Source organism: Xiphias gladius, chromosome 6 (genome assembly GCF_016859285.1).
Source record: "Xiphias gladius isolate SHS-SW01 ecotype Sanya breed wild chromosome 6, ASM1685928v1, whole genome shotgun sequence".
NCBI lineage: Eukaryota > Metazoa > Chordata > Actinopteri > Istiophoriformes > Xiphiidae > Xiphias > Xiphias gladius.
In genome coordinates, this window is record NC_053405.1 from 17,588,694 (window position 1) to 17,608,579 (window position 19,886).

General features: G+C 39.3%; 2 protein-coding genes across 6 annotated transcripts; one reads left to right on the forward strand and one right to left on the reverse strand.

The window, feature by feature from the left end:
- Positions 1–6,775: 6,775 nt before the first annotated feature.
- ccl44 (chemokine (C-C motif) ligand 44) lies at positions 6,776–10,441 on the forward strand. Its single transcript, XM_040129052.1, has 5 exons — positions 6,776–6,880; positions 8,070–8,199; positions 8,945–9,092; positions 9,285–9,351; positions 9,460–10,441. Exons 1-4 carry the CDS (start codon positions 6,817–6,819, stop codon positions 9,321–9,323), a joined length of 381 nt encoding a protein of 126 aa, XP_039984986.1. The 5' UTR covers positions 6,776–6,816; the 3' UTR covers positions 9,324–9,351; positions 9,460–10,441.
- Positions 10,442–11,464: 1,023 nt separating this feature from the next.
- slc1a6 (solute carrier family 1 member 6) lies at positions 11,465–18,285 on the reverse strand. 5 transcript variants are annotated; one of them, XM_040129724.1, is made up of 10 exons: positions 18,024–18,285; positions 17,754–17,891; positions 17,191–17,398; positions 16,588–16,630; positions 16,303–16,431; positions 15,935–16,119; positions 15,356–15,589; positions 14,648–14,842; positions 13,534–13,668; positions 11,465–13,241 (listed from the first exon to the last, which is right to left on the reverse strand). In XM_040129724.1, the coding sequence occupies exons 1-10, from the start codon at positions 18,244–18,246 to the stop codon at positions 13,043–13,045; spliced, it is 1,689 nt and encodes a 562-aa protein (XP_039985658.1). In that variant the 5' UTR covers positions 18,247–18,285; the 3' UTR covers positions 11,465–13,042. The 5 variants fall into 5 exon arrangements, with proteins under 5 accessions (XP_039985658.1, XP_039985656.1, XP_039985654.1 ...); XM_040129722.1 differs by having other exon boundaries at positions 16,357–16,431; positions 18,024–18,278; XM_040129720.1 differs by having other exon boundaries at positions 15,935–16,112; positions 16,338–16,431; positions 18,024–18,278.
- Positions 18,286–19,886: the final 1,601 nt, after the last annotated feature.

Below are 19,886 nucleotides of genomic sequence, written 5' to 3' on the forward strand. Positions count from 1 at the left end.
CAAAAGATTTTTTGGTAAGGATCCCTGAAATGTGCTTATTGAAGAAAGGTGTGTACTGAGTAGAATACTATACAGCTGGAAAATAAAATTAAGTAAATCCTCACTGGTGGACAAACTATAAAGTGACACCAAATGACTATAAACATATCTGCTTCCATACCGCTGTATCTTTTTGGTTATTGGCTGACATGTTTGCCTATACTGTATATGATAAGCTAATATCGACCTGGCCAATATAAGCCAGGCTCTATTTCGGAGCACAGAAAACTTGAGGTTACATATGGAGCGAAATGGTTTCCTCATTTGACATCATGGTGTATTATATCACTATATTTTCTCAATTTTACTTGGAAAAGTGGTCAAATTATAAACATGAAATAAGAATTTGTTCAACACCCCATTTGGCTGCCGCAGCAGCACGTCTTGGACATGTACAAACCAGTGGTGAAATAGTGAAGGTTAAATTTCTTGCTAAACTCAGTGACACTGAGAAAGTCACATATAGCTTCAAGTTTGCATTAGGAATGTATCTGAATCTTTCTTGACCTGAGGTGTGTGTTGTTCTTCCTGGCAGCATTTGTTAAACACTTCCAAAGTGTTCAGTTTCACACTCTAGGCACAGTCGAGACCCCTTGAGTTTTTGCAGTGGGGATTTTCAAAATAAATGCCTGAGTGTGTTTAAGCTGATTTTCTGGGTTTAGTGTTTCGGGGAGTAATGAAACAGAGCTGTGAGAAGCACAGATGTTTGGTTTCAGAAGAGCACCAGTCAACTCCCTGCAGAGGAATTTCCGACTGGCACAAGGAAACATGGATTGCTCTTTTCTAATAAAATATAATCACATGTTGAAGGACTGGACATCATTTTATTTCCACAGTCAATAAAGACATTCCATTAAGGAAATATCATGTGAAAAGAAAATGTAGATCCTCCCCCTATCCAGAGCAGAACATTTACAATGAATGTGGGACTGGCTGGCCTGATGGTCCTCCTTCATATTGATGGAAAAATGGCAATGCCCAGAGAATACATTTTGATCCCGTGGCATTGTTTGTGACAATCATGCTTAATCCTTTATTTTACTATTTATTTATTTCAAATAAACTAGCGAAAAAAATTAGAATGATATTTATAATAAGATCACAGGTACAGATTAGAGTACAGTTATTTTACCTTTAGATAAAATACAACCAAGTCTTTCTTCAATTTGTGAATACGCTGCTTTTCAGTTTGTAGTCAGTTTGAAGTGCAGCTGAGGCTGATGGGATTGGCATTGTTTTTTAGTTTTGCAGGTATTTGGTCGAAAGGCACAGAAGTTAGGGGGAAAAAATTAAGAAATTAAAAATTTGACCTGATGATGGTGATACATACAAAGATAAGGCATCACCAAAGTTGCTACCATTCATCCTGAGGGGCTCTTGAATGTTGGTACCAAATTTAATGACAATCCATCCACTAGCTGTTGAAACATTTCACTTAAAACTACAAATGTGAAGTTCATGGTGGTGCAGGGAATCACCAAAGTCATTAGCACACATTGTCTGGGCACCATAAATGTCTGTACCAGATTTCATGGCCACCTACCCAAAAATGTCAATAGACGCATAGGCTTGTTTCAGTCTGGACCGAAATGGTGGATTGACCAACACTGCATGTCTTTCTCATTTATAGTCATGCCACTAGAATAGCTACACTATGAGCGCTACGGGAAACACAATTGTAACGGGGAACAGACTTTGACATAAGATTGGCCCTCGCCGTGTGCCTGTCATTCAGGGTGTGCATGAGGACGTGCTACGTGCGTGTTCCGGGACTGGGCTCAATGGCCAATCACAACCAAGTTACTTAATGCATGTTAACTAATTAGGCTAATGCAAAAGTAGCATGCAGCAGTGAGACTGTCATCGAAAGCCATGGACCAGAAAATTTCAAAAAGTAAAGGAGGGGCAGAAAACATGATACAAAATGTGATAAACATTTACATATTTTTTTGTGTAGGTTAGGGTTGCAATAAATACATAGGTAATCACAAGCCCGATGCATTTTGGAAACAAGGCCTGTGGACTGATGAGGTTAAAATAGAACTTCCTGGCTGCAGTGAGGAAAGGTATGTTTGGAGAAAAAAGTTTCAGAATTTCATTAAAAGAACATTTCTCTAACCATTAAGCACGGGGGTGGATCAATCATGCTTTGGGCTTGTGTTGCTGCCAGTGGCATGGGAACATTTCACTGGTAGAAGGAAGAATGGGTTCAATTACGTACCAGCAAATTCTGGGAGCAAACATCTCACCGTCTGTCAAAAAGCTGAAGATGAAAAGAGGATAGTTTCTAGAACAGGGTAATGATCCTAAACACACCTCAATCTCCAAACTGGACTACTTTAAGAGACGCAAGTTGAAGGTTTTGCTATGGCCCTCAAAGACCCCCGACCTAAACATCATGGAAAATTTGTGGCTCGGCCTCAAAAGAGCTGTGCATGCAAGACAGCCCAAGAATCCCGGAACTAGAAGCCTTTTGCAAAGAAAAATGGGCGAAAATCCTTCAAACAAGAATTGAAAGACTCTTAGCTGCTACAAAAAGGGTTTACAAGCTGTGATACTCGCCAAAGGGTGTGTTACTAAGTACTGACCATGGAGGCCACCCAAACTTTTCTTTGGCCCTTTTCCTTTTTTGTCATTTTGAAATTGTAAAAGATGGAAATAATAAAGGAATCTTGCTTAATATATTAAAGAATGTGTAATCTTTAACTTTATGCCTTTTGGAGTTCAGTTCATCTTCTATTCACTTAACTAGTCACAGAAACAGAAATTTTGACCAGGGGTGCCCAAACTTTTTCATGTCACCATGTAACCCTCACCGACCCGACCCAAGCAACCCCCTCCCCAAGGCCTAGTCCCAGCGGCTAAGTCCAGGGCTGATTTTCTTTCCCAGTGCACTGCTGATACAAAGTATTTACCCCCCGCAACTTATCTCTTGGAAATCCCTCTCAGGTACAGTAAACTCTCTTATGTCCACAGGAGTTCACGGAACCCTCCAACATCACCAGGAGGCCATACCAGCCTTACATACTGTACATCTGAGGCTCTTCGCCCCCTCAAATAGGAAGCTGATACCCCGTCAGCCCCACTAGTCACTGCTGCTGGTTTTATTTTTTGATCTCCCACATTTGTGAGTCTGCACGCCTTGACAGGAGATATTTTAATCACTGCAAAGATATGCAGAAAATGCATCTGGTTCACAAGCAGACCTGTAGTCATGTGGAAGGTATGTTTTTGCAGCTGAGATTCCAACCTGATTTCTTGGGTCAAATTCTTCAACAGTTAACCCCACCCCAACACATACACACACATGTATATACACATTTTTACCCCAACCTCACCCCTCATTGCACAGACTGCATATTTTCACATCCAGGGTTCTGATATATATGACCATAAGGAACATATTGTTGCCTTGTTTTCTGAATATGTCTGTTTTTCCACCCAGTGTTTCAGGAGCCAAAGAATAATTTGTTCAATGTTAAGATGTGTTGAACCACAGGAATTCAGGCAGGCCTATATTGATCTACCCCTACAATATGTGTCCATTACATAGAGCACATTAGTGTCCAAAGTAATATTTCACTGTATGAGAGGTGACTCGTGGTTAAAAAACTGCCCTGCCTGTGTCTGCTTTTGTTTTTGTTTTGTATTTTCTTTTTCCAAAGAACCATATGCCCAAATAATTTACGCTAATGAAGTGTGATGTATTGTTTTAATTTTGTAAGCTTAATTTATGTATTTTTATGTAACTTTGGGAAAACCTTTATAGCAGTTTTCCCCTCATCATTTCCTCAAGACTATTTAATGGCACCACCCAAGTAGATTTAGTGAGAAAGTTTTGTAAGTCATGTAAAAAAAAAAAAAAAAGAAAAACTATTAGCAATGAATGTTGCATTTCTGTGTCTTTTTGCTTGTTGATGTACATGTATGTATCTTGGTTCTTCTTGCAAATAGCTGAAAATAACCAGCCAAACATTAAAACATGGCACTGTGTCAAGTTTCCCAGGATATCTACAATGGAATATGATAGCAGAAACATTTTCAATTATCTAAACCATCATCTATAAATGTCAGACTTTGGTTTCATTCCAACGGGAATAACTTGAGGGAAGGTACAATTTTCTCCACCATCCAACAGCAGGCTTAGTGGCTCAGAATGAAATGCAGCCTCGAGACAGGTTGCATTTTTATTGACATTTAAGGATGCATTCATACACAATCACAAGTTTTTGCTAATTAGTTGTCATTCTGGATGGATTTACAAGGAACGTAGTTACCTGAGAGGAAATAAACAGTTTTTGAACAAACTGGTAACGTGTCCCTGAAGCTATAACAAAATGATTCAAGGTACATACCCAACAAGAGAAATGATTATGATTGATGATATAAAATAGTGGATGAGACTGACCATGACCCGCAATGTTTCAGGTTAATCTCAGGCCTGGGGACATTTGTTAATTGTTCATTTCCTGTCATCTCTCTCTACTGTGTCCCTCTAATAACGTTTTAAAACATCCCAAAAATACAATGGAAAAGAGTGGATTTCTCCTTTCAAGAGTCACTTATATTGGGATGAAGAGCAGGGTTTTTCTGACATGAAAGTTTCTGACCACCCCAGATGAGCAGGTCTGGGTGGTGGAAATGTGCTCTACTGCACCTGTAACCACATCACACTGACAGTGATGTCATGGTGCACTGGAGTACACGTTTGCATCATTGCAGCAAGGTAAAATAATGGAGGTCCGCAAAAAACAAGCTCTTCAGCTAGTGTCAAATTGCTCTTTAAGGTAATTTCGAAACGGTCAGTACAGCCAAATTTAAACAGCAAACAAACATATTTTGACCCCAGCTGACAGTGTGTTTTGTGTATGATCACAAGTACCAAGGAGATTGTTTCTGGACATTGCTGCTGAGCAATGTTTGTCTTGATGCTTTGAACACCACAAATGAAATTCCACTCACTTCCATTGTATTTGGGTAGTACTGAAGATTCAGTGGTGAAGTTCTCAAAAATTCATCAAGTGAAAAATTTACATTATCTGCATGGGTTGTTTGTACTACTGCCATAAATTTGGGGGGATGTGGGTGATTCATGTATTTTTTTATTAATCTGAATTATGGCTCAAAAGAACATTAAACACTTTGTCAACTTAATGTGTCAGCAATGCGATGGGACAACATTTCTCTATATGTTATAGCTAATCAGGCCTTTGATCAATCAATCTATACACCGTTGTTGTTGTTGTTGGCATCGTTCCGATTTTGGCATCTGTGTTTGTCATTTTTCTCCACCACAAGGTCAGTTCAAAGGAATATGTCTCTGAAACAGATGCAGGCCTACATCAGTTGCTCGGTTTTTTCTCAGTATAATCAGGTCCTGATGCTGTTTTCTGTTGAAGCCTCTCTGTAACGGATGTAGATGCTTGCCTCTCAGATAAAGTCTCCAGATTAGTCTTAAGGTATTCAGTTAACAATTTTATTATGATTTATGGGCCAACAGGGAGAGGCCGCAAAGACATACTAACAGCACATTTTTCAAACAACTGAATCAATTTATTGACCAAAAATATTACATTTACTTGGTAGCTAGTTGCATTGGTATGAGCCAAGCCATAAAAAAGAAATGAAAGGAAGAACACACTTCCATATTGGCTGCCAGACTTCGAAATGTGTTCTGTAAATTAGAGGCCTGATTAAAAGGGCCAAACACAAACATGTAAGGTTTGTCTTTATTTGTTTAAATAAAAAAAAATGTGAAATGTATCACTGGATACTTGTAACACAAGCCTTTAAACGTATTACATTGTGTATTTAACATTCAACATACAGTAGTGTGTCATCAGCCGAGTAAGGAAACTATGTTTTGACAATAACTTCAACTAGTGGGAGCTTAAAAACTAAAAACTAAATACAATGTATAAAATCAAAAAAGCTTTTTAAAGACAGGCTGTTCCAGAGTCAATAACAAAGGCACAATTACAGGTAGAGTTCAGTTTCGATGGTAAAAGAATAACATACTGTACGTGTAACATCCCATATCTACAACATGCATTTTTTTTTTAACATGATTCATTTATACATATTGTCATTCACAGTTAAGTTAAGCTAATGAAAGCAGTTTATCACAGTTTCTAGGTGTGTTTGGCATTTTGTCTCATATCCAACAGAGAGAATAACTGCAGCAAGACTGTTCCAGAAGCACAAGTCAGACACACCTACTCTTCAGGAGTTTCCACAGTTACAGCTGCAGCTGCAAACCAGGGTTAATTGAATATTGTTTGGAAATGAATTTTTTTTTTTTTTTTTTTTGCTATTTAAATGCCAAACCAGGTCTAATCACGCAATGCAAAAGCTACAGGGTGATTCCTTGTTGATTTCACCCATTAAATCTGTTTCAGTCCTGGCAGAGAAAATGCACTGAGGAGGAGAGAAGAGGTGGGATGAAAGAGGAATTTAAAGCCTCAAATGAGACAAATGAGGCTTGGCATCTTGAGTGAGGCGACAAGAAGGGAGAAAAGAGTGAGAGGTGAGACGAGTGTGAAAGAAAAAGGGATTGAGGGAGGAAGTTTAGTTGAGCGTGAGAATGACTGAAAATGGAAAAACAGAGGGTGGGAGGGAAAGATGGTAAGACAGAAAAAGAGAGGTGGTGGAAGTGAGTGAGTGAGAGATAGGCAGGGAGGTATAAAGAGAGGGAGGGAGTAATATAAGAGAGGCAGCCATAGAGGGAGAGGTGACAGAGTAGATTATCCTCCTCTCCTCCTCTCAGCCAGCCTCATCATGGTCATGCTGCATATGTTGACTGTTATTTCTCTGACTGTTATCCTCCTGGCATCTGTGGAAGGTAGGACATACTTACTTTGTGTATGTGTGTGTGTGTGTGTGTGTGTGTGTGTGTGTGTGTGTGTGTGTGTGTGTGTGTGTGTGTGTGTGTGTGTGTGTGTGTGTGTGTGTGTGTGTGTGTGTGTGTGCGTGTGCGTGTGTGTGTGTGTGTGTGTGTGTGTGTGTGTTGCATTGCTTGCATGCACCCTGCAGGTGGATAGTGTAACAAGAGAGCGATGGCGAAGACAGAAAAAAGGAGAGAAGAGGGAAAGAGGGATAGCAGCAGCAGGAGCAGCAGGGAGAGGGGCATGGATGTAAACAGAGGGGCAGAACGAAGGAGGACAAGCATCTGAAATCACACAACACACACACACAGAAAGAAAGCAACTGTGTCAGGGCTCAGTCTGTGTGATGATGTCGCCTCGTCTGTTTATTGCAATGTTGTGAAAGCGCTGGAAGTGTGGTGATGTGCCTGAGGATGGATTCCAGATCATCTGAGACACAGCAAAGCAGCACTGTCCTATTTTACAGCTCTTGCTCCTGCTGCTTCACATCACACTTTAATTTGTTCACACAATTGCTTTGGATGAAAAGGCATCATGGAACACCCCCCACACAAACACACATTCGCCCTCTCTTTCTCTCACTTTCTCTCTCTCTTTTCACTGGCATGGTAGTATGTTTTGCTGCACAATGGGATGTCATTGTAATTCCTCTGGCATTCTTGTGTTATATGTGTGTCCATATGTGAGTGTGTACATGTAACCAGAGGGCATGTGCACATTCTGCAGACCAGATAAAATTTTTTCTGTCTATAAAAGCTGCCGTAACAATATGTTTCAGTCTCTGCTAACACCAAAATACTGACCTCAGAGAGCTCAAAAATCATGATTCTGTGAAGTAAATCTGGCTTTAAAATGTTTCTGTATCGGACTTGAATGTAGTTTCTGGTAATGTACAGAAATGTATAGTGTTTGAAACTTTTGTGGCTTTCATGATGTTGCTTCAGTGTCCTGTTTTCATTTGAGAAAGGGATTTTCACTCTGTTATGACCTTGTAAGGCTCCAACGAATGGTGTTCAATAGAAGGCAATAAGCCAGCATAATTAATTGAATTCGACACCAAGGAACTTCAGTATCATTACTGTCACTTTACTATTTCATAATGCTTTCTCGCCCTGTTTCTCTGTGTTTGTCGCTCTCATTTCCCAGGTAAAGGCGTGCAGATGCAGAGGGATGTCCAGTGCTGCATGTTGTACTCCCAGGGCAAGGTGCGTACCAAAGATGTGTTGCGGTTTGAGGTGCAGACTGAGGGGCCCGACTGCAGTATACGAGCCATCATGCAAGTATTTCAACTATCCACTCCTGGAGCTAAAGAGCACACAGCAATCTGCAGGCATGGAAAATATGCCTCTCGTTAGAGGAGGGCAGAGCCGGGCTGAGAGGCATTGTCATCTTTCCAGGTCATGTTGTTATGGCAGGGCTCAGAGCTGTAATTGCCAGGGAAGTAAGAAAGGAAATATGTGGGAATAACAAGCCATTTGAAAATACCTTCCGAGCCAGCTGAGCCCTGCCGCAGCCAGTCGGTCAGAACAGCAGGGTTTAGTTAAGTAAACCATCTGTATTGTGATACCTATTGTTTCCAGTGGGTCGAAGAAATCTGATGTAGCTGGGGAATGAAGAGCTTGCTTTTTCATGTGGTCCAGTTAACAAAAACATGGAATTCTTATAGATACAAGAGTGTCTTTTGGTCCCCTCTATTAAAGTGGTTACCAACTTCTTTTCCTCAACTTTTGATCACAGTTTGACTTCTTTCTACCAGAGGAAAAAAAAAATCTGTATTTCCAGTCATCTCATAGCATCTCTTCTGTGTGATTCCTTTGTGCACAAATTCGCTGAGGCTTTGCTGCACCTGACAGACGTCTTTGTAGTGCTCCACATTATTGCCGAATCATTGTTTTTGCCATTCTTGTGCTTCCGCATACAACAGATTAAAATTCTACCTTTCTTTCCTTTTACCTCAAAGATCAGCAGAGCCTTGTACTGCCATCCTGTATCGTGTAATGAGTATTGTGTTCTTTTAACAGTCTTTACACAAAGAAGGCGGTGAAATGTGCAGACCCCAGAGACCGGAAGGTGAAGAGGTTGCTGAGAAAACTCCTGCAGAGACAGAGAACCAAGGCCCACCGAACCATGTGGCTCCTTCCTCATGACAACCTGCCTGTCATGTCAGAGGTCAGACAAAAGCTACTTTACAGCTACATGACTGTTACACCCTCCAGCAGTCCAGCAATACACTGTGTCGAATGTAATAAAATAAAATGTAATACAGTCTCATTTATTTGCCAAAAGTAAATACTGTGATCTACTTTTTTTGTATTATGTTACCTGAGACATTAATAGACTTCCTTCTCTTGTGATCGTCAGGACAAGAAAGATAACTGGCCGGTTCTCAATGTGGAGTGATGGAGCAGAGGAAAACTTATAGTCATAAGTGAGGTTCTCTTTAAACCTTTGTTTATAATATTATGGTAATATTAATATTTATATAATATGTAAGAGTCTCATCCTTTATTTTTGCATTCCTCCCACTTTTCTACAGGCCAAGTAAACTTTCAGCAGCTCGTCTTCTTAACCAGGTGAAGCTTGCTGATTCTCCAATCGTGTCTCTCTCATTCTACACCATCTGTCTCCTTGGGACCAGACCTTGGCAGCAATACATATTTAAAAATGAAAATATGGCTTTAGATATTTAAATATGAACAGTGCTTGAAATATTCCCAAACACTTGGCTGGAACAGTCTCAACAGAGGAGTATTTACTTGTAAGATAAGTCGCATTGATTTTTTTTGATTTTTTTTTTTTAATGGCTCATACTGTTATTCGCCGGAGTCTACTCGAAAGTGTCTCCCTCTACAACAGCATACTACTACTCGTGACTGATGTGAAATCAGTGAAAAAGTTGTAATTAAACAAATGATAAACAAGCAGATATATTAATATTGTATATCAGCAAGATACTCTATGCTTATTTGTGACCTGTATACCTTCAGTAATGTGTAAAGACACTTCACACAGTAAAGTAGATGGGGTTTCGTCTCAGTGCACTGAATGTGCAGAGTATTGGGGAACTTATATAGATTTGCACCTTGTTTTGTACAATTCAGGTTTTAGTTGTTTTAAAGTTTAAAAATACTTGTTCAGGCTTGACCTTGTGTATCTGACTGTTAGACAGGGATCAGAGAGAAGATTTTACCTGGATTCAAATCTCTGAGTCGCATAAAGAGCAAATGTTCTTGATATTTTGTCCACTTTGTATATTGACCGTTTGTAAACTCAGTATGAAACCCGAGTCAATCCTTTGAAATTAGGCCCTCAGACATGGACCAGTGATTTCAATATGTACTTGCAGTTTATATTTGTCTTTTTCACTAGTAATAGTCCGTCACTATACTATGCCAAAGTATTCATGATTTAATTCACCACATGGCAAGGCTGTTAAAACTCAGAGGGCTCAATTGTGTGTGAAAAACACAAGTATTGTATTGTAAAAGAATGCACAGTAGTTAAAACGCAGTATCCCAAGTGAGCTATTTTATAAATTAATCTGTAATAATAACTCGAAATGCCTCGCTGTCTTTTTCTGGGTATCTTGTGTGTGTCTGCATGTCTTAATTACTACACAGTACATTTTATTTAGCCATGCTACACTTTGAAAAATCTCCACAACTATTTGATGCATTGCCATGAATTTAGGTAAAGACAATCATATTCCCCTCAGGGTGAATTGTAATGCTCTGGGTGATTCCTTAACTTTACAAGTCACCATCAGGTACATCTTTAATTTGTCCAGTAGTTTGATTTATGCCCAAATACCTGTATAACTAATGCCATTCCCACCAGCCTCAGCTTTACTTTGTATTTAATGCTAATTAGCAAATGTTAGCAGGCTAACAAGCTAACCTAAGACAATGAGGATGGTAAACTTATACATACTATTATATGAATAATATGCCGAATATAAATTATGTTAGCATTGTAACTTTGAGCAGGTTAGCATGCTGATATTAGCATTTAGCTCACAGCACTGGCTGCTCTGCCTAAATAGCATGTGCTAGCAAGCTGCTAGCATGGCTTTAGACTCTTGTTTTATAATTGTTGTTTGGAACCATGAGGCCATACTGCTAATATTTTTAGGTTAGTAAAAGGGCTCTAAACCTTATTTTGCCTAAAGTAAATACATTTAGTATTATCTATGTCAATGTAAAAAATAAAAAATTTATTTTGTGAGAATTAGTCAGTGGGCGAGATCTAGGTCCGTTTTTAAATAATTTGCAGCCTAAGGCATCACAATGACAACAGAAACTTGTAAGATTTAAACTGGAGCACACAAGGTAAAGTTTTGCCTTTTTAGTGATCAGCTGTTTACAGTTAAATCAAATGGTTTTAACATGGAACCCATGCAATTATATTATCATATTATGTTTGACCCATGTTTGTCTCTGAGAGCACAATTTCTGGCCAGGAGAATATCCTCCACCAGGGGTAGCCAAAAACACAATAATGAGAATCACAATTCAGTTCCTGAGCCATTTATTTGTCACAATTTTTTATAAGCTTTCCATCAAAAATGCTGAGCTGCTCTTTCTTTAGAAATAACATTTTTACGGAAATAACATCAAGCATCAAAATTAAGGTCAAACCTCTTAATGAGCATAAACATGTCACAAAGTCATAAGAGCTTTCAATTAAACTATTATATACCTTTTCACCTTTCATAATTATGCACAACACTTTCCTCTAAAACAATCAACACCAAAAAGCAAAAAAACAACAACTGTACATTCAATTCCTGAAAGCATTCACAAAATTTCTTCACAGTACCTGTTCACAAAACAATAAAAATAAATCAGTGATTAGCTTTCAATATATTATTCCAGTCAAAATATAACAAAATCAAATTACATGTTTAGTTGATAGTATAATGCAGAAAACACAGATGGGCAGGTGTAATGGTGTACTGATGTTAAAGCACACTGTTGTGACAGACAACAAAATGTTTTGTAATTGTCTTGAAACTTCTCGTCAGTAGTTTAAAAAAACAAAAAGATCCAAAGTAAGATAAAAACAAACCTTAACATGGAAAAACCAAGAACTTTTAACGGGGAAAAAGGAACAAAGATTGATCATTATGTTGTTTGATATTTCCCTCTTTTTAAAAAAAAAGAGAGAGAGAGAAAATTAACAGTGAAGTTGATACTCTAAAATTAGTGTGTAGCAGTACAGTCCTGTGTCCATAGTTTACAAGCAAAAGCACCAAAGAAATACATGAATTACTTGCAAATATAATATTTATAATAAAGCCATGAGTGTAAAACATTCAACCAAGTCACCCTAAATATATCAACCTTAAAATAATAAGTAGCAAAGATTCTTCTTCCCACCATAGTCCAGTGTTTTGTGCGAGCAAACTTAAATAACATAAAAAATATTTCAAGCTTGAATATGGGACCTAAAACAATTGGTTGATGTATTTACATCCTGTTGATATGCTCCATTGAGTAATTGAGTATTTGTGTGTAGTGCTGTAGAAGGTCCATATCTAAAAGTCCTATCAGAGGTAGTCACGATGTGTGAATATGACAAAAAATAAGTATTTGCAAAGATTGTATTACGTCATGCAGCAGAAATGCTGATGAAGATTTACATAATCACAACATTGGATATATGGTGGTGTTTCTCGCTAATAATACTGTGTATTCTTACACTGATGCTGGTAGGACGTTTTATGACTCTCTGACTGTATAGATCATAAATTATATAAATCTTCAAAAACTTGATTAACCTGAAAATGTTTTTATAATGACTTTCAGCTTTATTTGACACTTGAACTATTTGAAATGACCCCAAATAACTGGCACTGAGATAGATTGTTAGCAGTAGATATGTAACTGTTCCTAAACTCACCAAGCAGCCCAAGGCCAGGCATTATATTGCCTTGTTTCCCAGAAAACTTTTTGTATTTGAAGGTAAGACGAGAGTTTAGGACACTCTGGGAACCCCAAACACCGGCCGAGTCGACCCAAAACAATTTTTTCTCTAAAATCCTCCCTGCCCCATTTCAAGTCAACCTTCTAGCTGAAATGCTTTTGGTACATAAAACCCTTTTGGGTGTGGTTATGTTTTCACATTGTGGTCTCACTGTTGCGGTGGTTGAGAGAGTTGTTTTCCTGGCAGATGAGCTGGTAGGGCTTCTCATTTTCCTCGATTACAGAGTTGCGCACCTCAGCATCCTGATTCTGCAGCTCTCCACGTGAAAGGTGCTCCACAATGCCGGCCCCGAGTGAATCACCCAACACGTTGGTGGTGGTACGCAAGCGGTCCCTCGGGTGACGAGAAAGAGAAGGATTCAGATAAAAACCGGGAAAGAGAGACGGAAAGTTGATAAATACAGAAAGAAGACATTATTTTTTATCTGCTATGAAAACACCTGCAGCTCAAAATTCTCCTCTAAACACAGGCTTTCCAATTTGTCACTCTGCATAATGCATTAATAACCTTTGTGTTGGTGGGACCTCTGGGCTCTCTGAAGCTTTACTATGACATTTAGGCTGTCAGAGGCACAGAACAGTACACAGACCAGTCCCCATCACGCTGACATTTAGTGGGAACTCACAAGAACCAATCCACAGCGATGATCAGTGTTATGTCCTCTGTGGGCAGTCCCACCGATGTCAATACGATCACCATGGTAACCAGGCCAGCCTGAGGGATGCCTGCTGCTCCGATGCTGGCAGCAGTTGCTGTGATACTGAGTGGGCGGTGGGAGGGATGGAGAGGAGAGTGAAGACATTTAATAAAGGGAAGCAAACAAACAGCACATGTGCCCTCCTGGTGGGAGTAGTAGAGTGATAGCTGAGGAATTATAAAATTACGAAAAAAGTATATGTTCTATAAACTGTAGGAAGTTATACACATGTTGTCAAGAATAATATATCAATATATTCTACTATTACATGCTTACATGAAATACAATATGTACTGTATGACCCTTTCATCTACATATAAAAACACTGTCTCTTTTTCTGAAAAGCCTGAACAGGTGTGTCATGTATTAAATAAACTTTGATCACATGTTCTCCTCTGGAACAGTTTGTCTCCTCTGGACACAAACTGTGCAATATAAAATCAAACTGAAAAGAGTGATGATACGATAATAATTTGCTGCTTGAATGCACCAAAGTTAGCCAAAAAGGCTATTTTTCATCTGTAGTCACTGGACAGATGAAGAGAAAAAGGAAATTTGGAATTAAAACAGTTGCTGAAGTAGTCTATAAGCAGGCGACGTTTTAAAGTGTTTTAGAATAACAAAACCAATTAAAAGGATTAATAACAAAAGAGAAACAAAAGAGACAACACTACACAATACACCAACAGTATAATGCAAGATTGGGCCTTCAGGGGGAGCATGTTCAAATGTACATGGCCATGAGAGTGAAGGCACCGTCACTGCTAGCCTTTAGCCTTCACCTTGGGACAGTTCAGTGCCTGTTGACAAGCGTTCCTGACCCTATACTCCCTGACAGCAACAACTGTAAGAAGAGCAATGTTAAAATAAACCTGTGTTAAATAAATTATCTACTGAAAAACACTCTTGAAAATCTCTCTTTTTTTTTTTTTTGGACTGAAATCAGTCTTGTTTGATACATGTGAGTTTGTCAACATGCAACACTAGTTTTTGTACTTCACTCATCCCAAACAAAAAGTAACAAAGGTAAAACTAGTGTTACCTGATGGTGAGAATCTGGCCAAAGTTAAGGTCCATGTCATTGACTTGAGCGATGAAGATGGCTGCCACAGCTTCATAAAGGGCAGTGCCATCCATGTTGATGGTGGCGCCCACAGGGAGGACGAAACGTGTCACTCTTTTATCCACATGGTTGTTCTCCTCCAGACAGCGGAAGGTGATAGGCAGGGTAGCAGAGCTGGAGCAGGCAGGGAGAGAGATGAAGCGTCATGATTTGACACCAGTCAGATACAAAATGCAATACATGTTTATTCAATGTATTTAAGATAATTTCTTTATAGCGACGTGTTTAGTATTATAAGTTACATTTTATTTCCAATGCAATTTATGATATTTTATTTTATGTAGTTATATAGTCCAATATTCTATATGAACAAGCAACAGAGTACAGCAAATAGCACAAAGGTGTTTGTTTATTTTGATTGATTGATTCATTGCTTTTGTCACCATCTTTCATACTTGCACCCACCAGCAGTGAGTGTGTGTTTTTAGAATTTTTGTGTAAATTAGCTTAATTTCTATCTCCTTCCCCACTGTTCTCTAAGGCAGAATGTATCAAATATGACATGATACACATGAGTTATATAGGGTCATTTTTTTCTATTATATGTATTTCTGCAATCATACAACGTACCGTACAGGCAAATGTCCTAAACACCAGTGTCTGAGCAGGACAGAGCATGAGACTCACCTGGATGAGGTTCCCAGAGCCGTAATGAGTGCCTGCAGCAGGCCACCAATGAAGCTGTAGGGATTCCTCCTGGTCACCAGGAAGTAAAGCAGTGGCAAGACAAAGAGGCCATGGATCAGGAGACCCACAATGACAGACACAGTGTACATCCCCAGTTGACCGCCCACCTCTGCCAGATCCTTCATCTCTACAATCTTCCCTGCAATCAGGAACATGATGCCCACTGGCGCGTACCTGGCCAATTGATTCAGAGGTGATACATGAATATAGAGGAAGATAAATATGAAGATACAGACATGCTGAGCATTTACAGTTAGTAAAAGTAAGCTTACGTTTTATAGTTTTGCAAAAATAATTTCGGAACTGTAAGTGTTGCACACCGTCTTTAGTAATGAACATATTCTACACTTTTAATATCTTTAGCAGGTCATATCAAATGTAAAATTTTATTAATATACCATATTAACATATGAACTACATAAACCTGCCACACCAAACATCACAAAAAAAGAAACCAAGAACAGTGACCTCTGAAGACATGTGTTATACTTGTTGAGTTGGAGGTGAGTCATTACTGACCAGATGATGATGGCCACGAGCCTCATGATGGCTTCGTTCAGGCAGTCAAAGAAGTCCTTGAGGGCCTGGCCCTGCTGCTTCATGTTGCCAATGACCAGACCAAAGCACATGGAGAAGACCACCAGACCCAGAGCGTTCACTCCACCAGAGGAGCCGGACACAGGGACCGTCTCCTCAACTGTCTCCTGTCGTAGAAAAGGGAAGCATTGTACGGATTACAGGACACAAAGATTTTTTTTTTTCTTTTTGATAATGGTTAAAGTGGGAATACATTATAGGATTTTAACTACTTTTCATTCCACTTAGATCAATACGATCTTTAAATAATCATGTCCTTGTTTTCCTCACAGGACATGCCTGCCACCCACCTGTATGGTGTGCAGCACCCTGCTGAGGTTCGCACTCAGGTTAGGCTCTGTCACGTTGAGAGAGTTGGTGAGGTTCAGGGTCACTGTCACGTTCCTTGTATGAACAATCTTCTTGTACACAGTTTTATACTGTAAGAAAGAGCATGGAATTTAACTAAAAGGATGCATTAATTCTGTTTTTTGAGCTAGTTTAGGAGATGGATTATGGAAGTGGTGATATGTCATGAAATTTGAGGGGTTTTTTTAACTTTAAAAAAAATGAAAAATTTAAAAAGATGGCCTCACCTGCTTGAAACACGCTTCTACCAGATTGGGGGGAAACATGTTCCTGGGACAAAAATTAAACAAAACCAAATGAGTCACAACACCACACTTTGTTAATCAATAGGCATTTTATTTAAAAAATAACCATTTAGAATGGGTGTGCATTTCCACACACACAATCCATTGTTTCTAGTAGTTTTTGATGTCTGAATGTCCTCATAAGTATACAAACTCTTTAAAGGAATTGCTTGTCATTTTGTGAGGTTAATTTGCTTTCTTTCCAAGAGTTAGATAAGAAAAATGATACCACTTTTATGTCTGTAAAATGTAAAAATTATTATGTTTGGTTTGTGGAGTTATGTGCCAGACTGTTTCTTGGCCACTGCTAAGCTAAGCTAGCTGGCTACTGGCTGCAGCTTTCTATTTAACTTCAAAATGGGAGTGGTATCAATCTTCTCACCAACTCTCAGCATTTTCCAAAATGTCAGACTATTATAAATGTTGTTGATTGAAATGTGGATGATGAAAATTGTGACCGTATTATTGACACACTCAAAACAGCTAGATACACTAACCACACATGTGCAACTTCACAAATCACTTAAGTTTCCAAGCTGTTGTTACCTGATGAGATCCAGAAAAGCATCAGCAGCCTGAACTGGTTCAATGTTTCCACTGTTGGCCACAGGACTATCTCTGTTGCCTTTCCCCGGCCGGATGATTATCACTATGACAATGCCGATGAACACAGCAATCAGGGTGGTCACCATGTAGTAGACCACAGCGCGAACACCCATTTTTCCTGATGCTTTGCTGTCCAAGGAGGAAATACCTGAGACATTCATTTTAGAATTGAATCAGTTTGCTGCAAGTTTAGATTTTGTTATTGACATTAATTTAATTTGAGATACAACTGGTTATTAAATGTTGAAAGAGTTCTACATGAAACCCAGGCAAACGTTTAAAATTAAACTAGATAAGCAATAATTGTGTAAAACTATACTTGTTATCAACCTAAATCACAAAATAGGGCTGAAATAGAGCAAAGATCGTCCTAACAGTTAGCCCAGGAAATTCCACAAATGAAAACCTGGTGTCATTTTAGGATCCGACCATTAATCTACTGTAATCTACACTCTGGGAGAGTTAAGGCTGTTTTTTTTCCTCTGTGATCATTCAAGGCCAACCTGTGACCAGACTGGAGATGATGAGAGGCAGCACCAGCATCTGCAGCATTCTCATTAGGAGCTCCCCAGGAAAGGCAAAGTACTTGATCTCCCTCAGGGACAGGTTGTGGGGGCGTAGAGCAAAGCCCAGGATTACACCTGAAGAAATTTGCACGCACACGCATGTGCACAAGCACACACACAACCACAAATGTACACAAGGTCAAATAAAGTCAACTGACTAAAGAGAAAACAGTGTTAAACATCCACCAGGCTTCCCTGTGCACTGACCTAGAGCCACAGCTGCGACAGTGAACAGAACGAACAGGTTACTCTTGAGGAAACCTCTGACGCGGTCCCTGCTGATGGAGCTTATCCTCTCCTTCATGCCGCTGGCTCTCCTCTCCATTGCCCTGCGTAAACGCCTCCTTAAGTCTCTTTTCTCTGGCAAGGGGGGTTTGTCCAAGTCCTCGTTTAGGAAAAGACTCGCACTGGTGGGGGGCTTCTCGTTCATAATCAGCTCGAGCACCTGGTCAAGGAGGCACGTCTCGTGGGAAACTAGGCAGGGAGACGATGACATAGAGACATATGATGATTATCTCATAGATTGGATGACATCTTTGAAAAACATATAGAGTATCCACTAAATGGATATAAAACTGAAGGTGTAAACCATTTAACCCGGGAGGGTACTTCATGCATGGTGACTGATACTTGCTGGCTGGGACATACTGGGCTTGGTTTAATTTTTTTCAAACACCCAGATATTTCATTTCTTCTTATTAGTGCTCGGAAAGTAAATGCCACCCATTTTATGTGTATGGCTCCAATCTAGTGCTAAGATAATAGTAGATGGACAAAACATTAAGCGAGAACAATTTGGATAAGACATTATTAAGCAAAAATGTTAAAATTCAGTGGATCCAGCTTCTACATGCAACATTTTTCTGTCTTATATGACTTCAAATAGGATATTTTGGGGGTTTTGAATTGTTGGTTGGACAAAGACATGCTACAACACTGCAATACTGATTATAATTTTGTCTGAGTTGTTGAGATATGAATAAACACTTGCTCTGATTTTGTAAAGACAATACACAGTGTATATTTAAACAGAATATATAGAGGGATTGGTCCTTCTGTTGGTCCTCTACAACTTGAATGTAAACAGAGAACACATTAAACTGTAAATTACACCACATGGCCTTGAATATGTGTTGTGTAGTTCTGGTTCCCTAATTACGCAACTAAGGCTGTATCAACTGCCTTTTTTGTAGTATAGCAAGTAAGTAATACCTAGCTCTGTATCTACATCTTTACTGTGATCTTTCTCTTATACGTTTAAATAGAGAAGAGCTGTAACAACACTGTAAAACCAAAATATTGAACTTCTGTAGTCTTACCGTGTTGTCTCTGCTGAAAACACAAAGCAGTCTGTGTGTTGCACGTGGCAGTTGGTCTCACTTCTCCTTATCTATCTAGGCTACAATGTTTCCTCTGAATCACCCTCTGCAAACAGACTTGAAGCCCCACTCATAAACAACAATACTGCCAACCTCTTCCTCCACTTCTCCTTTACATCCAGTATAACCCCTCTGAGCTCCAACACCTTTATATTTTTATTTTCCCCGGGGGGAACTCCAAAGAGTTCCTCTATTTTGCTTGCATCATTCTTTTCTATTGATTTTCTTTTGTCTATTGTTCTGAGGGAGATTCACATCTATCTATTACAAATAGTACGGTATAAAAAGCCTATTGTTGAGCAGGTTTTGGGCTGACCCTGGATAATCACGGCCATTATTTTGCTCGCTGTCAGATGCAGAATAATCAGCTCTCACACTGCACTGTTCACACTTGCTGCCTATAACTGTGTGTGCGTGTGTGTGTGTGTGTGTGTGTGTGTGTGTGTGTGTGTGTGTGTGTGTGTGTGTGTGTGTGTGTGTGTGTGTGTGTGTGTGTGTGTAACTGAAGCACAAGAGGAAACATCTGATTAAATATGCCACATAGTCACAATGTTTGAGTCTGAAGGAGTCAGAGGGTGCTACTGATCCTATTTCACCATTTATGAGTGCTGAATGGATGAGAGAGGATGAAGAGGCACAGTGAATAATAAAGTTTTCCACTACCGGTTTCTACAGTTTTACATTAGCAGCA

What these genes read in the sequence shown, in the direction of transcription:
- ccl44 (XM_040129052.1), top strand. Translation starts at nt 6,817, where the DNA reads ATGGTCATGCTGCATATGTTGACTGTTATTTCTCTGACTGTTATCCTC. An exon ending in CCTCCTGGCATCTGTGGAAG is followed by an intron (nt 6,881 to 8,069) that starts GTAGGACATACT and finishes CTCATTTCCCAG; the next exon opens with GTAAAGGCGTGCAGATGCAG. An exon ending in ACCTGCCTGTCATGTCAGAG is followed by an intron (nt 9,093 to 9,284) that starts GTCAGACAAAAG and finishes TGTGATCGTCAG; the next exon opens with GACAAGAAAGATAACTGGCC.
- slc1a6 (XM_040129724.1), bottom strand. Translation starts at nt 18,246, where the DNA reads ATGAACGAGAAGCCCCCCACCAGTGCGAGTCTTTTCCTAAACGAGGAC. An exon ending in CATCTCCAGTCTGGTCACAG is followed by an intron (nt 17,399 to 17,753) that starts GTTGGCCTTGAA and finishes TGAATGTCTCAG; the next exon opens with GTATTTCCTCCTTGGACAGC. An exon ending in ATCGCTGTGGATTGGTTCTT is followed by an intron (nt 13,242 to 13,533) that starts GTGAGTTCCCAC and finishes TCGTCACCCGAG; the next exon opens with GGACCGCTTGCGTACCACCA.